This window comes from Herpailurus yagouaroundi, unplaced genomic scaffold, assembly GCF_014898765.1.
Source record: "Herpailurus yagouaroundi ecotype Mexico unplaced genomic scaffold, PumYag 142, whole genome shotgun sequence".
NCBI lineage: Eukaryota > Metazoa > Chordata > Mammalia > Carnivora > Felidae > Herpailurus > Herpailurus yagouaroundi.
In genome coordinates this window covers 41,288,491-41,309,349 of record NW_024412397.1, presented here as the reverse complement: position 1 = coordinate 41,309,349, position 20,859 = coordinate 41,288,491, and the positions used below count along the sequence as shown (strand labels likewise).

General features: G+C 34.5%; 1 protein-coding gene across 5 annotated transcripts in view; it reads right to left on the bottom strand.

The window, feature by feature from the left end:
• Positions 1 to 20,859, bottom strand: part of TRAPPC8 (trafficking protein particle complex subunit 8) — an 83,673-nt gene that overhangs the window by 31,195 nt on the left and 31,619 nt on the right. For 2 of the 5 annotated variants that reach the window (XM_040479148.1, XM_040479149.1), the window contains exons 11-17: positions 17,899 to 18,004; positions 11,504 to 11,524; positions 10,265 to 10,396; positions 6,110 to 6,334; positions 5,188 to 5,296; positions 2,981 to 3,175; positions 2,432 to 2,562 (exon numbers count right to left, since the gene is read on the bottom strand). In XM_040479148.1, coding sequence (XP_040335082.1) covers positions 2,432 to 2,562; positions 2,981 to 3,175; positions 5,188 to 5,296; positions 6,110 to 6,334; positions 10,265 to 10,396; positions 11,504 to 11,524; positions 17,899 to 18,004 — 919 coding nt within the window. The remainder of the gene's footprint in view (positions 1 to 2,431; positions 2,563 to 2,980; positions 3,176 to 5,187; positions 5,297 to 6,109; positions 6,335 to 10,264; positions 10,397 to 11,503; positions 11,525 to 17,898; positions 18,005 to 20,859) is intronic. The other 3 variants (XM_040479151.1, XM_040479152.1, XM_040479150.1) reach the window with 2 other exon arrangements.

The following is a 20,859-nucleotide window of genomic DNA, read 5'->3' as shown; positions in this document are numbered from 1 at the left end:
TTGTATCGAGTAATGGCAGCCTAAGCAACATGCATAAAAGACTGGTGGACAATAAGGGCAGTAGGAGAGAACAAAAAAAAAGGCCTCCTCCAAATCAATGACTTCTGTAAGAGACTATAATCTTTGGTCATGTAACAAAGCACAGTTAACTGGCTCACACTTGGGGTAAAGCTGGTCCTCATAAACACTGTTTTACTTTTACCATGAAGTTAGTTATTTCACACAATAAATTAAAATTACATTTCCCTAAATTTCAGTTCAGTATCTTAGTCCATCAGCAGCAGAAAGTTATGAAGAAATCCAAAGAGTCTGAAATTTACAGGATAAAGTATAACTTAATTATACACAATGAAAAAATCTCACTTTAATAAACCTCCTTTAAAATTTAATATATTAAACAGACTAATATACTAAAAAGCTAATGGATCTTTTAAAAAACTGTACCAAGAGTGAACCATTCATAAGCTTCTTATTTGTATTCCAGGCATCAGAAAAAAAAATTAGAAAAATTCATGGAGTTGCTAAAATTCAAGTCAGAATAGAGCCTACAAAATCTCAATCTTTGGAAATATCCACAATGAGTGTAATCACAAAACGTCTTCAATGAATTTAACCAACAAGACTTTACAGAAGGAAATCTTTAAAAATCAAAACACTCCAAGAGAAATAATTTAATAGTAAAGTTTAGTACGACATACATCTCTTTCCAGTTCTCCCTTCATAAATCAATGCCAAAATGTTGGGATATTTCCCAGTTCCAAAATAATGATTAAAGCATATATCAAGGTAGTACAAAGAAGTAAAAGTTATATAGTAGATAGTGGTGAATAATAGCCCAGTAAGTGGAAAAAAAAATTATTTTTCCCAGTTATTTCTGTTACAATCAGCTTGGTAATAAAGATTATTTGTCCAAGTCATTCCTACTTCAATAATAACTATCTTAGGGGTGGGTGCCTGGGTGGCTCACTCAGTTAAGTGTTCAACTCTTGATTTTAGCTCAGGTCATGATCTCATGGTTCGTGAGCACAGAGCCTGCTTGGGATTCTATCTCCGCTCCTCCTTGACAAGTGTGTGTGTGCTCTCTCAAAATAAACTTAAAAAAAAAAACCAAAAAACTATCATAGATAAAGAGCTTATTACAGACACGAATAAGAAAAAGATAAAATACATATAAAGATAATCCAAAAAGGGGCGCCTGGGTGGCGCAGTCGGTTAAGCGTCCGACTTCAGCCAGGTCACAATCTCGTGGTCCGTGAGTTCGAGCCCCGCGTCAGGCTCTGGGCTGATGGCTCAGAGCCTGGAGCCTGTTTCCGATTCTGTGTCTCCCTCTCTCTCTGCCCCTCCCCTGTTCATGCTCTGTCTCTCTCTGTCCCAAAAATAAATAAACGTTGGAAAAAAAAAAAAAAAAAGATAATCCAAAAAAAGGAAATCCAAGATCTTCAACTTCACCAGAAATTAATGAATGAGATGGAAAATAATAAAGTAAAACAGCATTTTTCATACCTAGTAAATCAATTAAGATGCTTTTTTATAAATAAGAATGCTTAATGTTGCAAAGATGAGATATCCAATCCCATGTGTTGCTGGTAAAAAGCTTTGGTATGCCCTCTTGGGAAACCAAAAGAGCACTAACATACTTATTCCCTAAAATTTTTTAACTTCATGCCTAGGAATCATTATTACAGAAATTATCAGGATGAAAAAAGTATACACCCAAATTTTACCATTGAATTATGAGGATAGTAAACAAATGGAAACTTCTAAAACAACTATCAATGGAGACACAGTAGAAGAGCTTATAGATCATCCATGATGGAATGTTACACAGAAATGAAATATTAAGACATGTTAATATCAAGATACACATACAAATCAACAGAATGAAAAAAAACCAACATACACAATATTTTTAAAATCCCATATATGAGAGAAAACATACAAATAGAAATTACTGGAAAGATATATAGAAAAGTGTTAAAGTGGTTATTTCTAAATACTGAGAAGACGGATTTATCTTTATACTGTATGTTCTTTGTATTCTCTATTTTCTTTTTTTTTTTCAACGTTTATTTATTTTTGGGACAGAGAGAGACAGAGCATGAACAGGGGAGGGGCAGAGAGAGAGGGAGACACAGAATCGGAAACAGGCTCCAGGCTCTGAGCCATCAGCCCAGAGCCTGACGCGGGGCTCGAACTCCCGGACCGCGAGATCGTGACCTGGCTGAAGTCGGACGCTTAACCGACTGCGCCACCCAGGCGCCCCTGTATTCTCTATTTTTAACAATATGCATATATCATACTTTTTATAGCTAGGGAAAACAGGCATAAAAAAGAATAAATGTAGTTCACTGAACAGAAAATATTGAAATGTTATGCATCTGCTAGGCTATTACTGAAACATGCTTATTACAAATACCTTTTAATAACTTACTAGTTCTTTAACTTCTTCATTATCCTTTCCACTAATATCTTTAGGTTGAAACTTCCATAGCAATGACAAATCAGTCAACAAAAGTGGAACCTTCAAAGGATTTCTAAAAGCCACTTCCACTGTTATTGGTTCTACAAAAAGAAAGGCCTAAATTAGTAACTTCAATAAACCCCACCTACCATCCTATGCTTCAATTCTCTGAACACACCTTACTTTCACAGCTCTGCATTTCTGCCTAGACTGTCCTTTACCAGCCTATAAATGTCCATTTATTCAGGATTCAGTTTTAAAACTACTTCCTCTAGAAGATTTCCCCAATTCCTATGTGCTAACGAATGTCACTCTCTCTTCTATATTCCAATAGCACACTTATATACTAGTATTACATCTCATACATAGTGCCTAGTTTTATACATACAGCTCACTAAGTTATGATTCCTAATTTATTTTTTGCATGCCTGGCTTCCAGTAATTTTTGGCACATAGAAAATTATCTTGCATCTGCTGTAGGTAAACAAAAAACCATGAATAAAAATTCAAGTATATCACCTTCTACAACTGCCAGTGGAAATCTTGAGTTATCTGAATAACTATTCAAACAATATTGTGTGGGGTAGAAATTGGATGGAACTACTCCTCTGTTAACCACAGCTACAACTTGTTCCTCAAGTTCTCGCCACTGCTGAGAGGATTCAGAGTCATATTCCTGATCGAGACTTACATGAGTAGCTGCTTGCTTTTCACCTAAAAAAAAAGTGTCACAATTAAACACGTTTATTAACACCTGCCTTCAATGAAACATATTATTATTATTATTATTATTATTATTATTGTATTTGAGAGAGAAACAGAATGTGCACGCAAGCAGGGGACAAGGGCAGAGGGAGAAGAGGTGGGGGTGTGGGGTGAAAGAGAAAGAGAGTGAGAGTGAGAGAGAGAGAGAGAGACAGAGACAGAGACAGAGACACAGAGAGAGAGTCAGTCTTAAGCAGGCTCCACGTTCAGCACAGAGCCCGACACCGAGCTCAATCCCACAACCCCGGGATCATGACCTGAGCCAAAATTGAGTCGACACTCAATCGACTGAACCACCCAGGCGCCCCTGAAACTTATTTTAAATAAAAATATGAGGTATCCGAATAAATACATATACATATACACTCTTGCCTATAATTATCTGAGAAAAATATCCTCTTATTAACCCTAGTCTAACTGGAACTTGGCTTATAACACTGATGTTCTTTTCCTCTTGACTCTGAAAGAATATATTTTTCCTAATATTCCAAATAATTTTATATGAAATACTTCAAACATACAGAAACACATGGGGAATAACAAATATTTATATATTAAAATTTAACAAATGCCAATGTTTGTTATAAGATCCCAAATACTCTTCATAAAATAAATGTTACAGATAGAATTACTGCCCTCTGTGTAACCTTCCCAAATCCTACTGCTCTCCTTCATGTCCACTAGCCCTTCTTCCCAGGGTTATTCCAAAGCTGAAATATAATGTTTTCATCCATATTTGTTTTTTACTTGATCACATGAATATATACATAAACAATGCATCGAATTGGTTTACATGTTTGAAATTTATAGAAATGGAATTACATTTGACTGACTGTTCTGTAACTGTTTTCACTCAACATTATGGTGTATTATCCATGTAGAAACATACAGAACTATTTCTACAGCATGAATCCATTGTATAAATATGCCAAAATTTATCAATTCATTTCCTGCTACTGTTTCACTTTTTTTTTTTTTTTTGCTGTTAACACTAATGTTGCCATAAACATCCTGATAAATATTTTTAAATAAAATACTAAATTAAATCTCAAGGAGAAATATAGTAAGCTTAAATATAACAATACACAGAATCACAAAGTTTACTCTAACATACATCAATATATTTATACTCTTGGCCCAGTATACCATTCTAAGGTTCAATCCTAAGAAAATAAGCCTATATTTTTAAAAGTCTTACAACAAGGACAGCAGAATATTGGCAATTGTTCTCTGCTTCTGTGTACATTTGAAATTTCCATAATAAACTTATTAAATTTATTAATTATAAATTAATAAATAAATTTCCATAATAAAAAGTTAACAAGTTTTATCCACAAGAACATCCATCACAATGTTTATATAAGGAAAAGAAAATAGTCCAACTATATAAGATGCGAACATTACAGTACTTTATAAGTACTGAATAAAGTATCTTACAGCCATTAACATTGTTCATTAAGATTATATAATAACATGGGAGTGCGTGGGTGGCTCAGTTGGTTAAATATCTGATTTCGGCTCAGGTCACGATCTCATGATCTCATGGTTTGTGGATTCGAGACCCACGTCAGGCTCTGTACTCAGAGCTCTGAGCCTGGAGCCTCCTTTGGATTCTGTGTCTTTCTCTTTCTGCCCCTCTACTGCTTGTGCTCCCTTGCTCTCTCGAAAATAAATAAACATTAAAAAAAAATTTTTTTTAAAAGGTATGTAATAACATGGGCATTTTTCCTATTATGTGAGAAAACCCATTATAATTATAGCTATTTTGTTATTTCTAGCTTTTAGAGCCAGAAGAAAAACCATTGAAGTAGTGGTTATCTTCAAGGTGGTAGGATGGTGACATGGTAGAGTTACTTATCTTCAAACATTCTTCAACAATTACAACATCATTTCTTAAATAAAGAAAAAAGCACTTAAAAAAATAGTCACTAGGTAAAAAGGCAAAATAAAATTTTACAAACCATCTGCTGGTCGTCTGTCGTGGCCAAAGAAAACCCGTGTGGCTGAACTGTTAATATACGGTAAAGGTAGTTGCGGTAAAGGGCCATCTGGTGACATCTGACTTACATTCTAGGAGAAATACAAAAGAAAAAAGTTTTTTTGAGAAAATTCCATTTCCTTCATATTTGCCTCCTCATTTTTTAATATGCAAAGTATTAAAAACATGTTAAGCAAGAATTTTAAGATAAACAATTAATAGTTTTACTTAATACATCAGTCATAAAATTTTAGGTCTCATTTATTCTGGCCCAAGAGAATCTTCCTAAAGTTACTCAGCTAGCTATTAGCTCTCTTTGGAAGTTAAAACTTCCAAATATTATTTTGGTGCACTTTACTTCCTGTGACTCATTACAGCATCCTATCTGCCAAAATTCTAACCCATATGATCTCAAATTAATAAAGTTTCTTAGAAAGAGGTATTTTTCTGCAGGACAGATAAAATATTCATTATCCATAGGTCTTCAGAAAAAAATTCACAACTTTCCACTTTTTCCGTAAAACAATGTTTTGTATTTTCTACCCTCTTGTCTCAGTGAAGTATTTTCTCACCAAGGGATGGTATGAGGACCCAATATAAAAAAATTTGTATGATTCAAAAAAAAGAAATAATGAAGAAATAGTCCAGAATGTTGTTAATTCCAATATAAATCAAATGTTTAATGAAATATTAAAATCCTCTTGTAAAGAACTGTAGAAGAGCAATGCAACTCAGATCTATGACTCAAGAGCATAGCCTGCCACACTTTATTATGGCAGATAAGTACATAAATTCTAAGAAAGCCATTTTATTAAACTCCTACTAGACACCACTGAATATGCTTTTTGCTGAAAGTAATAACTTAAATATAATTTTAATATCTAGTCCTGAAAATAAGTATTCACCTTGTAAACATAAAGATACTCTCTGAGGAAGGCCCCTTGTTGAGCAGCAGATTGTTTACTTTCATTGATTAAAATATGCCTAAAAGCAGACACAGCATTGTCCAGTTGCCTAAGGGTATAGGACTGACGCCCAATAGTGAAGTTAATGTGATCCTCTGCCAGAGACCAGCCTTTTCCTTTGTAAACCTGCATGGCTTGACAATAACAGCGTAAAGCATGCTTTTTCTGTAAAAAAATAAACAAAGTATTACAATCTGAATTTATCTTGGACTAGAAAAAACAAATACACACACACATAATCACATAACTGTTAATTGGTACTTCCTCTAACAGAGACTGGAATGATGAGCAAAATGAAACTAACATTTATGAAAACCCCATTGCAATTATTACTAAAAACCAAGAGATCCTGAAGTAGGCAAGTTAATTGCTTTGTCCAAGGGCAGGAAGTCTAAGAAGTCAGAAATAATAATGACTTTATAAAAAACCATCTAGGAGTTCTCAGAATGGCAGTATATGGAGTCATGAATCAGAGGCTTGGTTGTTATTTTAATGTTTTTTTTTAATGTTTATTTATTTTTGAGAGAGACAGAGACAGAATGAGAGTGGGTTAGGGGCAGAGAGAGAGGGAGACACAGAATCCAAAGCAGGCTCCAGCTGTCAGCACACAGCCCGAAGCGGGGCTTGAACTCACAAGCTGTGAGATCATCACCTGAGCTGAAGTCGGCCACTCAACTGACTGAGCCACCCAGGCGCCCCGGTTGTTATTTTATAACTAAGAACTATCTTACTAATTTTGTTATGATCATCTCTATACCACTGCATTGGGCTGAATGAATACCCCATACGTGTGTATGTATGTATTTATATGTGTATACACATTTTTTAACTACTGTTTCACTTGGGAGTAAGAGTATGATATATTCTTTTTTTTTTTTTTTTTCCCACTGCTGCATCCTGCCACACCCGTGAGCAATTATTTGGCATTAATTACCTATCACTGCCACACTCTGAACTCAGACAACCTTTAGCTTAAAACCTGGATTTGGTACCAAGGAAGAGGCTTCTCCCCACTCAACCTTCTGCTTCAGAGTATACTCTTATACCTCCTCTCCTCTCCAGGGTGGATTACAAACTTTTAGTATGTATATCCAAGACTGCTCGTTTTTTAAAAGAAATGTTTCCTTGTAAATAAATAATTAAAACAAATCAAAATCATCTGCCACTTAATACCATAGAATTTAAGAACTCAGTATCTCTTTTGTGATATTCCTACAGAGATACCCAATTTGAATCTCATCACGGGGAAACACCAAACAAACCTAAATTGAGGGATACTCCACAAAAATAACTGGACTGTAATCTTCAAAAGTATCAAGGTGATAAAGTCAAAGTATCTTTCTGAACAGGATCCTTATGCTATAAAGGACCATTTTTATGGGACAACTGTCAAAACCCACATGGGGTCTAAGGATGGGTGGTACTGTATTAGTACTAAGTTCTTGATTTGATGGTTGTATTATGGTTATATAGTAGAAAAAAGTCTTGTTTCTAGGAAATAGGAAATAATGTCCTAAAGTATGTGGAGGTAATGAGATACCAGGGAGACAACTATCAAACACTCAGGTAAAGTTTCTAACTGTACTTGTAACATTTTTATAAGTTTGAGACTATTTCAAAATAATTTTAAAGTGATATTTCTTGAAAACAACCCTAATCTCCATACTGCATTTAGTAAAAAGGAATACAAACAAGTCTTAAAAACTAAGAGATACAGAGAAAAAATTGAATATGTCAAAATGCTGAGTTCAAGTACATTTTTAGGATTTCTTGGAAAAACATCCAATGAGATTTAAAAGGTAAAAAGGGGGGCGCCTGGGTGGCGCAGTCGGTTAAGCGTCCGACTTCAGCCAGGTCACGATCTCGCGGTCCGTGAGTTCGAGCCCCGCATCAGGCTCTGGGCTGATGGCTCGGAGCCTGGAGCCTGTTTCCGATTCTGTGTCTCCCTCTCTCTCTGCCCCTCCCCCGTTCATGCTCTGTCTCTCTCTGTCCCAAAAATAAATAAACGTTGAAAAAAAAAATTTTAAAGGTAAAAAGGATTTAAAGTCTGCTTTTTTAAAGTAAGAATTGAAAGACTGTCTAGGGGTATACTTGGACACATATACATATACCCACCCCAGCAATTTTTTTTTTAAGTTTATTTATTATTCTGAGAGTGAGAGCAGGAGGGGCAGAGAGAGAACTGGAGAGAGAGAATCTCAAGCAGGTTCCATACTGTCAGCATGAAGCCTGAAGCCAAGGCTCGAACTCACAAACCTGTGAGGTCATGACCTGAGATGAAATCAAGAGTCGGACACAACTGATTGAGCCACCCAGGCACCCTCTCCCCAGCACTTCCTTAAAAATTTTTTTTACTAATTATCATAAAAAAAATTTACTAATTTTAATCTTTGGTAATGCCAGTTCCTTTTTTTTAAATGCCTTTCACTAGTTGATAATCATAATGGAAATCTAATGGGGGAAAAAAAAACCTATAAAAAATTTCTAGGGGCACCTGGGTGGCTCAGTCAGTTGAGTATACAACTCTTGATTTCAGCTCAGTTCATGTTCTTGCAGTTGTGAGATCAAGCCCCATGTCAGGCTCTGCAATGGGAATGGAGCCTGCTTGAGATTCTCTCCCTCCCTCCCTTTCTACCTCTGCCCAGCTTGCGCTCTCATGCATAGGCTCTCTCTCTCTTAAAAAATAAAAAAAAAAGTAAAAAGGAAAAATTTCTAGGGACAAGATAAGCAATCCAGCACAAATTCTCAGGGAGGACTGAGAAATGGCATTACTATACAAACATATCTCCTCTACTGTCCTCTCATCCTTGCCAACAACACACATTTTAATGGAAATGTCATGAAAAGTTGGTGTTTCTCAGAAACAATTTGGCCTCAGTCACAACTGTTTGTGTTCTACGTCCTACCTTCCAAGGAAGATACTGTTCTTGACCAATTTCAATAGGATATGCATTTGCTTTTCCAACAGAAAAGCATTTCTAGTCATGCTTTCAGCTGCTACATACTGTCTGAGAAAGAGGTTCTGGGTCTATATAGAATGTTCGCAAAATACAAAACCGGGTACCCTGGAATCATTAACTCCATGATATAACTACAGTTAGATTACTGAGCCAAATAGTAAATGTATGTCAACCTACCACAAATGTAGCCATTTTTAATTTGCTATGCATTTCCTAGAAGCAACATGCCCTACAATTTCAGAAGATGAAATATGCATGGCTATTTCCAGTTCCAATGACATCATCATGTTCACAAATGAAACCATTCACAAAAGTGGACAAAGATGTGGAAAAAGAATGACTTGTTTTTAATAAGAGACAATGAACCATTCACAATGAGGTATATAATTTTCCTCCCAAGCAAAGGGAACCACATACTTTATGCATTTTGTAAATTTTTGAACAGAACACTTTTAAGTTTTTTATTTTGAAAGAGAGAGACAGAGACAGAGACAGAGACAGATAGGAACACAGGGAGGATTCTTCAATCCACATTTCTATCCACCATTTACTACCGCTACCACTCTGCCTCCAGCAAAGTCCCTCCAACTAATGCTTAAAGAGGCAACTGGGGCTGGAGAAACTGCTCTAAATTAATCGATCTAAATTAAAGATCTCTCCAACCCAACTGCTTCCAGGTACGAGAGAGAGATGATTTCTACTCATTAAATATTTAGTAAATATCATTATAAGGCACTTTGAGAGGTAACAGAAGACTAGAGCTGAAGTAGGGACAGTCCAACCACTGTGAAGGATAAAGGATAATTAAAACTGGTTGAATACATTCAGTATATTGGAACTTTCACATATATACTTTGGTTTAAGCTCACAAAACTTTGGGAGAATTTTCAAATTTTATAAATACAAAACCTGAGGCTCAGAGAAGTAACCCAGGTCATGTTGTGAGTAGAAGATCAAGACTGAAGCCCACATTTACCTAATTCCAAATCTCATGCCCTTACCAATATAACAAAATTTACTTCCATTTTTAGGATTAATTTTAAATCATAAAAAATTGACAAATGACATACATTTATAAAATACATAACTGTAACAAAAATTAAAATAATTTATTTGTTAAATAAAATGCACTCACTTGCCCTGCTTTACTAAACCGATGTCCTGCCAGTATCATATGAAATGCGTATTTTCTAACCATGGGGCTCTTCATGTTTATAAAGCAATGTGCCGCCTGTTCCAAAAGAAGTGCACTTCGAAGATCAGAATCCTATTGAATGTTTAAGAGAAAATAAGGTTAGTTTCACAAAATTAAAAGTAAAAAGATAACTGGTAAAAAAATATTTACTTTCTAAAAACAATATAAGCATATTCAAATTAACTTAAGAGTATCTGAGGGAAGAGATCAAGGGGCAATCTAATCTTGATGATTCTTTCTTCCAATAAGCATGAACTTTTCTTAAAATCCTTCAAAACATTCTCTACCATGAAATATTTTCTTTTGTTTTTCATAAAGCCAAATGTGTGGTTATGATATGTACCCTGTAATAAATCTCTGAAGAAATGTAATCCCTTTTCGGGGCGCCTGGGTGGCTCAGTCAGTTAAGCGTCCGACTTCAGCTCAGGTCATGATCTCACACTCCGTGAGTTCGAGCCCCACGTCAGGCTCTGTGCTGACAGCTCAGAGCCTGGAGCCTGCTTTGGATTCTGTGTCTCCCTCCCCCTCTGCCCCTCCCCTGCTCATGCTCTCTCTCTGTCTCAAAAATATACAAAAGAAATGTAATCCTTTTTCAAATGGCAAAGAAAAAAGTATATAAACTGAGGATTTAATACAGGTATACTGAATAAAGATAAACCAGAAAAGAGAATGCAGAAAACAATAGATTCACAATTATCTAATTTCTTCTGGAAACTGATCGGTGACATCCAATAGCCTATTTCCATCCAAGAAAAAAGGAAAGATAAAAAGAGAATGTGTGTAGATTATGAAATAATCCAGTCTACTACTTTATCCTCTATTAACTTTACTGGATTTAAAAGCAATTCTCAATTTTTGCTTAATTCAAGAATGTCAAAATGACTGCTTTTCATTAAAAAATTTAGAAGGCTTTTCCCTTAGAAGATTATCACCTACTATTAGTATTATTAGTAAATGGTCAACTCAAATTAGTTTCCACTTCAACAGACTCTTACAACAGTGTCTACAAAAACCACATACCGCATTTACATCCTCACCCATAAGGACAACCTTTCAAATGAAAGAGCCATCATCACTTTACAAATAACTGAGAAAGTAGTGAAGGTTGCTGATCAAGCATCAACAACATTTTCACCAAAACTTTCTCTAGGTTTTCAGCTGTTCTCAAGCTGAACTTACCATGCCCTTCCATGTGTTCTGCTGCCATTATTTTCCCCAGGGAAAGTTGAAAACAGAAAACATTTACTTTAAATGCAATAATGTCAACAAATTATAGTTACATCAAATAGTGCTCATAATCAGTGTAGTCAGTGATTATAACTATCTCTGCAGCAATCACAAAATTGGAGTGGAAACAGATCTGAGGAAAAAGTCTAGAAAGCATCCAGTAAATGGCAGATATTATTTCAATCCCCTTGTGACAAAAACTAAGTATCTGATCAGGTGTTTTTTTCTAAGTAAGATCCCAAAGCTAGTAAGTGGGAAAATCAGGAATGTACAATTAACAAGCAGTTCTTATCCAAGGGTTTACATCAGAATTACTTAAGGCACCTAGGGAGTATACTTTTTTTATTTTTTAGGAAAATGTTTTCTTTAAAAATACTTTTTTCTAAAAGAATAAATGTTCAGAAAAAAAAAAAAAAAGTGAACATCTTTCTTTCCTACCCCATGCCTCATCTGACTTTCCAGAGGTACCTACAGTTACCAGCTTGGTGTTGGTGTTTGTCATTTCTCTCGCTCCATATTTGTTTTTATGTAATAGTTTTCTAAAAATACACATACTTTTTTATACATAAATGGTATTATACAGAATATTCTTTATCTCATTTTTTGACTTACAATAATATCACGGACATCTTTCAAGACACCTACATCTCTTGTTTCTTTTAAAGATACATTGTATCCTGTTATATAAATACACCATAATTTTATTAATACAGTGTCCAACTGATTTAATATTGCTTCAGAATTTTGTTACTACAAAAAAATACTTTGATAAACATCTTTACAAAATCATTTTTGAGTAATTATACATTTTTATTAGACACATTTCCGCAAGTAGAACCGGTTAATGAAAGCTATGTATATAGTTCAATTTCTAGCCAACAGAAAAAAAAAAAGTAATACCAACATATAGTCATCTCAACAGAGAAGGAGTGTATGTTTTCTATTCCACTCAGCCAAAAATCATTTAAATTTTTTTTTACCTCTTTAATTAAAAAAAAAAAAAACACTTTGCTCAACATACATTTACTAGTAAGGCTGGTAATCTTTTCGTATGTTTAACGATCTTTGTATTTTTTCTGTGAATCACCCATTTATATTTTTTTTGTGAATGGGTTTTTGTGATCATGGGGTTTCTAAAAGCCCTTTGTATGCTTAATCAATATTAGGTCTTTGTCATACATTTGCATTAGTATTTCCCAGTTTTTACATGAAAGAGTTTATTTAGTAGTCAAGCATACTATCTTTTGCCTTTATAGCTTCAAAATACTGCATCAAACTAAGAAAGGATGATATCATTCCTAGATTAAAAAAAAATGTTTTTCTACATATTCTGTTAGGTTGTTTTTCCATATTATAACTTAATCAAGCTATAATTATATTATCATGTAACAAGTAAGACAGGAATCCAACCTCAAACAGTTAGATGTCACAATACTATTTGGTGAATAACCTAACATTCCCCACTAGTTTTAATGATACCTAATCATATGTTGTATTTAAATTCTCATTCTATTCCATTACTCTGTCTCTTTTTATCACTGTAAAAAGTTTCAATTTCTGTAGCTTTGTAACATTTTAATATCTGGAAGAGCAATTCCCTCTAATTACTTCTTCTATTTCAGAATTTTATTTAGGCTTCTCAATAGTATTTCACAGGTTTTTTTAAGTGCTATAAATTAAGTCTATACCTAGTATGTGCAAGCGAACACACGCTGGCACATACAAACATACAGCATAAATACATATATATGTTTTTTAATTGCCTATGAGGCTTCATTAAACTCAAAAACTTGGAAGGGCAGCAATCCTGGACATTTTGATTAAGATAAGGAACACGCCTTCGAATCTTTGATGGTATGTAAATGATTCTAATGTATAACCCAATTGAGACCAGGACAGTAAACCCTCAGCACAGTCAAAATTAATACTCAAAGGCTGACCAATTTAGAAGAGACTTGGAAGTCCATGGCATATTATTAATTTAGTTGAAGCAAAATTTGACTCTTGAATCCAGTATGGCAGTTGTCTGAAAAAGAATCAATTTGCTGTGCTGAATGCCCTACACTCATGGCTCACTGCAACTTTGTTCTTTAGTAGTCCCTATCGCTTATAGTGACACCTAAAGGAGAAAAAACATTCCCCTGAAACCAAAAAAATAGCCCCGCAAAGAATCACAACTGCCATCAGTGTCGATGGAAGAAAAATGAAAGAATTTCACAAAGTGACAGTTTTATCTAGAAAGCAGAGGCTTTGAATGAATTGAATAAAATTTTATTTTAGTGGTAGTTCACATCTATGATATGAACAAGTCTATTACATACGCTCCATAAGGAACTAAGAAAAAAATATCTGATACTACAGAACTGATACAGGTACTGGTGGCACAAACTTAAAGGAATCAAATCTCAAGGATGGCTTTCAGATTTTTTCTTTGGGTAACTATGAAGTTAGCAGGAAAGGTGCTATGAGCTGATGAGTTTACCACAGGAACAGTTCCTGCCAAGGTGAAGAACCTTGTAAAAACTATTACTATCCCAGATAGTAAAAAAAAAACAAAAAACAAAAAACTGATTTACTGTGTTTAAATGCAGTAACAAATGGGCTATTAAGACCAGAATAAATGTTCAGCACAGAAACAAAGACATAAGTAGAAGAAAAGCATCATATCTTAAGCACCAAATTCAGACACGCTGTCTTGTGTGGTGGTAAATGTGGCATACTGTATCACTAGCTGGGTTTGCTCTGTCATCCTGAGAATCCCAGGGCCTAACAATAGTAAGATCCACTTGCCCATAAATTTGCAGTCCAAAAAATAAAGCCAGAAGAATTTTTGCTAGATAATTTTTATTCAAGCTCCTAAAGCATAAATTCCCTTTATATTCACTGATAATTCCTAGACTGAAAAACAGCAATATATTCAAACCCACGTTAAGATTATTTATTACAATACGGAACATCATCGCCCTCAAGTGTCTACATGTTCAGCTCTACCAAATAATTTATGTCTAGCAACTATTCATATTGATCAGTTGTCAATGCAATATCAATTACTCAACATTGTTAATATCATCCCTTAACCTAATTAGTTAACCTTTTTAGAATAATTAATGGTTCAGCTCAACAAATACAGGTAAATTATATACCATGTGCCAAGGCCAGTGCTAGGCAAGAAAGACAAAAATGTAGAAGACAACACAGTTCCCTACCCTCAGGAACTTAAATATGATTTCCAGTATTACATGACAAGTCAGGTCTTCCAGCATTATATGAGAGGGGAGGATAGAGACACAGGATAACCTGGGGCACTGCAGATAACTATCTTTAGGACAAGACTGATATAAGGACTTGTAGACAAGGTGAACAAAGAGGAAAAGGGCCACAGTCCAGAAGGACATTAAGGACATGAACCAAGACAGCAGTAGGAAGGACTTAAAGTGGAGGGAGTAAATTATTTGGAGATACGGAAAGAAAACAACAAAAACAAAAAACACCCAACTGGATTAGTGATAGGAGAATACAGGCACCTCTCAGTTTTGTGCTGAACAAACAAGGAGCTAGAGGGTTATACCATAATTTTAAATCATGATCAACAAGGTAAGAAAGTTTCTGTGTTTAGATATGTTAACTTAAGGTGCTTTAGAAATATCCAAGTAGGTAAGTCTAAAAGGCAGCTGGCATTACAAATCTATAAACCTCAAAGAGATCAGTGTTGAAGACAGATTTAAGAGTAAAAATCATCACTAAGAACTGACAACACCCAAAAATGTGTAGAGTAAAAAGTACAGCAGTCCAAGGATTAAAACCATAGGGTATATTAACATTTAAAAGGCAAACAAAGGAGGCGCTTGATTTTGTTCTTTTGCTCTTAAGCATTCATCTAAAAAAAAAAAGCCTATCTTTAACCATACTCACAAAATCACTACCATTGTACTTTACAAGCCAGGAGTCAATGCAACTTAATAATATCTGTTGTAAACCTTCACCAGCAACTATAAATGGATTACTTTTTCTGTCTTTTGAAATATTCATAATATAGATTATTTTCAATGCTTAAGATTATTGTTTTTAAAAGTTCATACTAGTGAAAACAAGATTAAAAAGTCCTCAGTGATTACTCATTTTAAGTATCAACTGTATATGAGAATGATGCACATGTATGTTGCTTTAAATATTGTTATACATAAGAAAACAATTCCATTTACAACTGCACCAAAAAGAATAAAATACCTAGGAATAAACTTAACCAAAGAGGTGAAAGACCTGTACTCTGAAAACTGTAAAATACTGATGAAAGAAACTGAAGATGACACAAACGAATGGAAAGTTAATCCATGCTAATATACTGGAAGAATTACTGTTGTTAAAATTACCATACTTCCCAAAGCAATCTACAGATTCAATGCAATTACCATCAAAACACCAATAGCATTTTTCAGAGAAATAGAACAAACAATACTAAAATTTGTGGAACCACAGAAGACCCTGAATAGCTAAAGCAATCTTGAGAAAAAAGAACAAAGCTGTTCTTTGAAATCCCAGATTTCAAGATACACTACAAAGCTTTAAAAATCAAAACAGCACGGTACTGGCACAAAAATGAGATATATACAGACCAATGGAATAGAATAGACATCTCCAAAATAAAAGCCATCCTTATATGATCAAGGATCTATCTATTTAATCTATGATAAAGGAGGCAATAAAATACAATGGGGAAAAGTCTCTTAAATAAATGCTGCTGGGAAAACTGGACAGCTACATGCAAAAAGAATGAAACTGGACCACTTTCTTTACACCACTCAAAAATAAACTCAAAATAGATTAAAGACCTAAATGTGAGATCTGAAACCATAAAAATCCTAGAAGAGATTGCAGTAATTTCTCTGTCATCGACCATGACAATGTTTTTCTAGATATGTCTCTTTTTTTGTATAGGGCAAGGGAAACAAAAGCAAAAATAAACTATTGGGACTGTTATCAAAATAAAAAGTTTTGCACAGTGAAAAAACTGTCAACAAAAAGGCAAGCTACTGAATGGGAGAAGATATCTGCAAATAATATACCCAATAAGAGGATAATAGCCAAAATATATAAAGAACTTAAACTAACTCAACATCAAAAAATAAACAATCCCATTGAAAGTGGTGTAGAGGACCTGAACAGACATTTATCCAAAGAAGACATACAGATGGTCAACAGACACTTGAAATGATACTCAACATCACTCATCATTAAGGAAATGCAAATCACAATTACAATGAGACATCACCTGTCAGAATGGCTAAACTCAATAACACAAGAAACAACAAGTGTTGGTGAGGATGTGGAAAAAAGGGAAACCTTGTGCACTGCTGAGAATGCAAACTGGTACAGCCACTGCGGAAAATTATATGGAGTTCCTCAGAAAGTTAAAAATGGAACTACCCTATGATCCACTAATCACACTACTGGGTATTTATTTTCCCAAAGAATACAAAAACACTAATTTGAAAGGATGTATGCACCCCTTGTTTATTGCAGCTTTACAACAGCTAAGGTACGCAAGCAACCGAAGCATCCACTAGTAGACAAATGGATACTTATATACAAAAGGGAATATTACACAGCCATAAAAAAGAATGAACTCTTGCCATCTGCAACAACATATAGATGGACCTAGAGGATATTATGTGAAGTGAAACAAGTCAGACTGAGAATATCAAATACCATATAACTTCATTCATATATAGAAACTTAAAACAAATGAATAAATAAAAAGCAGAATCAGAGCTATAAATACAGAGAACAAATTGATGGTTGCCAGAGGGAAAGGGTTGGGGAAATGGGCAAAAATGGATGAAAAGGAATGGGCGATACAGGCTTCCAGTTATGGAATAAGTCATATCATAGGGAATAGTCAATGATACTGTAATAGTGCTGTATGTGACAGATGGTAACTACACTTGTGGTGAGCACAGTATAATGTATAGAGAAGTTGAATCCTGTGTTGTATATCTGAAATTAATGTAACATTGTATGTCAACTATACTCAAAGTAAAAAATTTTTAAAGAAAAATAATGTAAATAAATACACAGTTACACATAAGTCAGAATCTAATTCACAGGAGATGTACAATATATGTTTGTGGTTAATAATAGCATAGACTTAAAACTTAGAAATAAAATAAATTCTCAAAATATTTATGAAATATCACATTTAAAATTAATTCAACAAATAGCTAAAGTAGCATAGTGTAAATTCCCAAAAGGAAATTCTCCTCTACTTTTATGTTTTGCACACCCTTTCAAGAAAAAAGACACACTTTTTAAAATTTATAGTGTCATTAAAGTAAATACATTTTCAGTACCTCACTGGTCAACCGTATTAGGAGAGCTGCGGCCTCTGAATATTTGCTTTGGCTTTTTAAGATTTCAGCACTAAGCAATACACATCTTTCAGCCAATACCATATTCCTAAAGAAAAAAAGAAAAGAAAAATATAATTAGCACTACAATAATATCTTAATACATCATAGTAACCATGTGTTAAATAAAAGTTCCAATTCTAGTTTGTGAATAAAAAGAAATCCATGTTCTTGTTTTCCACTTACCAAAAAGGTTAAAAAGAAAACTTCAAAGAATTCTCATAAGTATTCAAAACTTTTGATCATCATATAATTTCACGGTAAGAATACAGTGCAAAGTCACATTTTCTATACACAAAACACTAGAACCTAAATGGTATATTTGAACCAGCTGCTGGTTAACAAATAAAACTTGCTATGAACACAAAAGAATACATACATTTCACCATATTTCTTTCTCTTTCCTCATTGCAAACTGTGGTTATGTGTGTTTTAATTTACGGCTACTTCTGGGAATACTTAAGTGTTTTCCATCTAGTAGTACCATTGAGATATTTCAATTGGAGATAACATGAGGGGCAGTGATGCCTAATTGATTCTTGAGCAAAATCTTTGTAAAAACACACAATCAGCTGATTTTTCTTCATGGACTATTATCATCAATAATTAAAAATAATAAAATACCATTATTAAAAATAATAAAATAGAGGCATATGAGTGGCTCCGTTGGTTAGGCATCTGACCCTTGATTTCGGCTCAGGTTATAATCTCACAGTCATGAAATTGAGCCCTGTGTTGGCCTCTGCGGCAGGCGTGGAGCCTGCTTTTAAGATTCTCTCTATCCCTCACACTCTGCCCCTCCTTCTCTGTCTCTAAAAAATAATAATAATAATAAATTAAAATATTCTTACTGTGAAATTATAAGATGGAATGCTTTTGCTGGGAAATAGCAAAGTTTTTTATTTTAATTTTCTAATCCTTATATCAAAATTGGCCTTAAAATTGCACAGATTACTAACTTGAAGGTCATTCTGAACAGTGATATTTTAAAAATACAATTTTCTACATTCAAAAGTTATCTGCCATAAGCTTACTACAAATCATGTTTTCTTAGGTTAGTATTTATAAACATCTAAGGTTATTTTAATGAACACAAAAGACTAACTCCTAATTAGTAACATCTACTCATATATAATATGCTCTCTTTTTTTTTTAAGTATATTTATTTTGAGAGAGAGAGAAAGAGAGTGTGGGGGGACAGAGAGAGAGAGGAAGACAGAGAATTCCAAGCAGGCTACACACCATCAGCACACAGCCCCATGTGGGGCCAGAACTCACAGACCATGACATCATGACCTGAGCCGAAGTCCAATGCTTAACCTACTGAGCCACCCAGGCACCCCTTAAATATGCTCATTTCTTAAAGAGTTTTAAGTAAACTTTATAAACACTGTTACATCTTACACTATTGTTTTACTTATTTTTGTTTGATTCCTCACCTATTTTCTCCATGTGGTCAGTTATTAGGTTAAACGCTACCAAGTCCAAGATTTGATTAATTTGTTTATTCAAGCAACATTAACAAAAATCATTTTGGGGGCGCCTGAGTGGTTCAGTCGGTTGAGCGTCTGACTTCAGCTCAGGTCATGATCTCGCAGTCTGTGAGTTCGAGCCCCGCGTCAGGCTCTGTGCTGACAGCTCAGAGTCTTGAGCCTGCTTCAGACTCTGTGTCTCTCCATCTCTCGGCCCCTCCCCTGCTCATGCTGTGTGTCTCTCTGTCTCTCAATAATAAATAAACGTTACAAAAAATTTTTTTTCTTAAATCATTTATGTTCATATTTGCAAATCAATGTGATACATCACATCAACAAAAGGTATAAAAACCATGTGATCATTTCAATAGATGCAGAAAAAGCATCTGACAAAGTACAACATCCAGTCATGATTAAAACCCTCAAACAAAGTAAGTTTAGAGGAACAAACCTCAACATAATAAAGTCCTTATATGAAAACCAACAGCAAACATCACACTCAGTGTATGAGTTTTTTTCCTAAGGTCAGGAACAAGACAAGGATGTCCACTCTCACCACCTTTATTCAACACAGCAGTGGAAGTCCTAACCTCAGCACTCGTACAACAAAAAGGAATAAAGGGCATCCAAATAGGCAAGGAAGAAGTAAAACTTTCACTATTTGCAGATGACATGATACTATACATAGAAAACCTGAAAGACTCCACCAAAAAACTACTAGAACTGATGAATGAATTCAGTACAGTTGCAGGATATAAATCCACTTCATTTCTATACACCAATAATGAAATAGCAGAAAGACAAATAAGAAAAAAAATCCATTTACAACTGTCGCAAAAATAATAAAATACCTAGGAATAAACTTACCCAGGGAGATAAAAGACCTGTATTCTAAAAACTGTAAAACACTGATGAAAGAAAGTGAAAACAACACAAACAAATGAAAAGACAATCCATCCTCATGGATTGAAAGAACAAATACTGTTAAAATGTCTATACTATCCAAATCAATCTACAAATTTAATGCAATCCCTTTCAAAATACCACAGCATTTTTCATAGAACTAGAACCAATAATCCTAAAATTTATATGGAACAACAGAACCTGAATAGCCAAAGCAAGCTTGAATAAAGAGGAACAAAATTGGAGGTATCACAATTCCAGAGTTCAAGTTTTATTATAAAGCTGCAGTAATCAGGGTGGCTGCAGCCTGGGTGACTCAGTCGGTTAAGTATCTGACTCTTGATCTCGGCTCAGGTCATGATCTCACGGTTCATGTGTTCAAGCCCCATGTTGCACTACGCACTGTCAGTGCAGAGCCTGTTTGGGATTCACTCTCTCCCTCTCTCTGTCCCTCCCCAACTCACACTCACTCCCTCTCTAAATAAATAAATAAATAAATAAATAAATAAATAAATAAATAAATAAATAA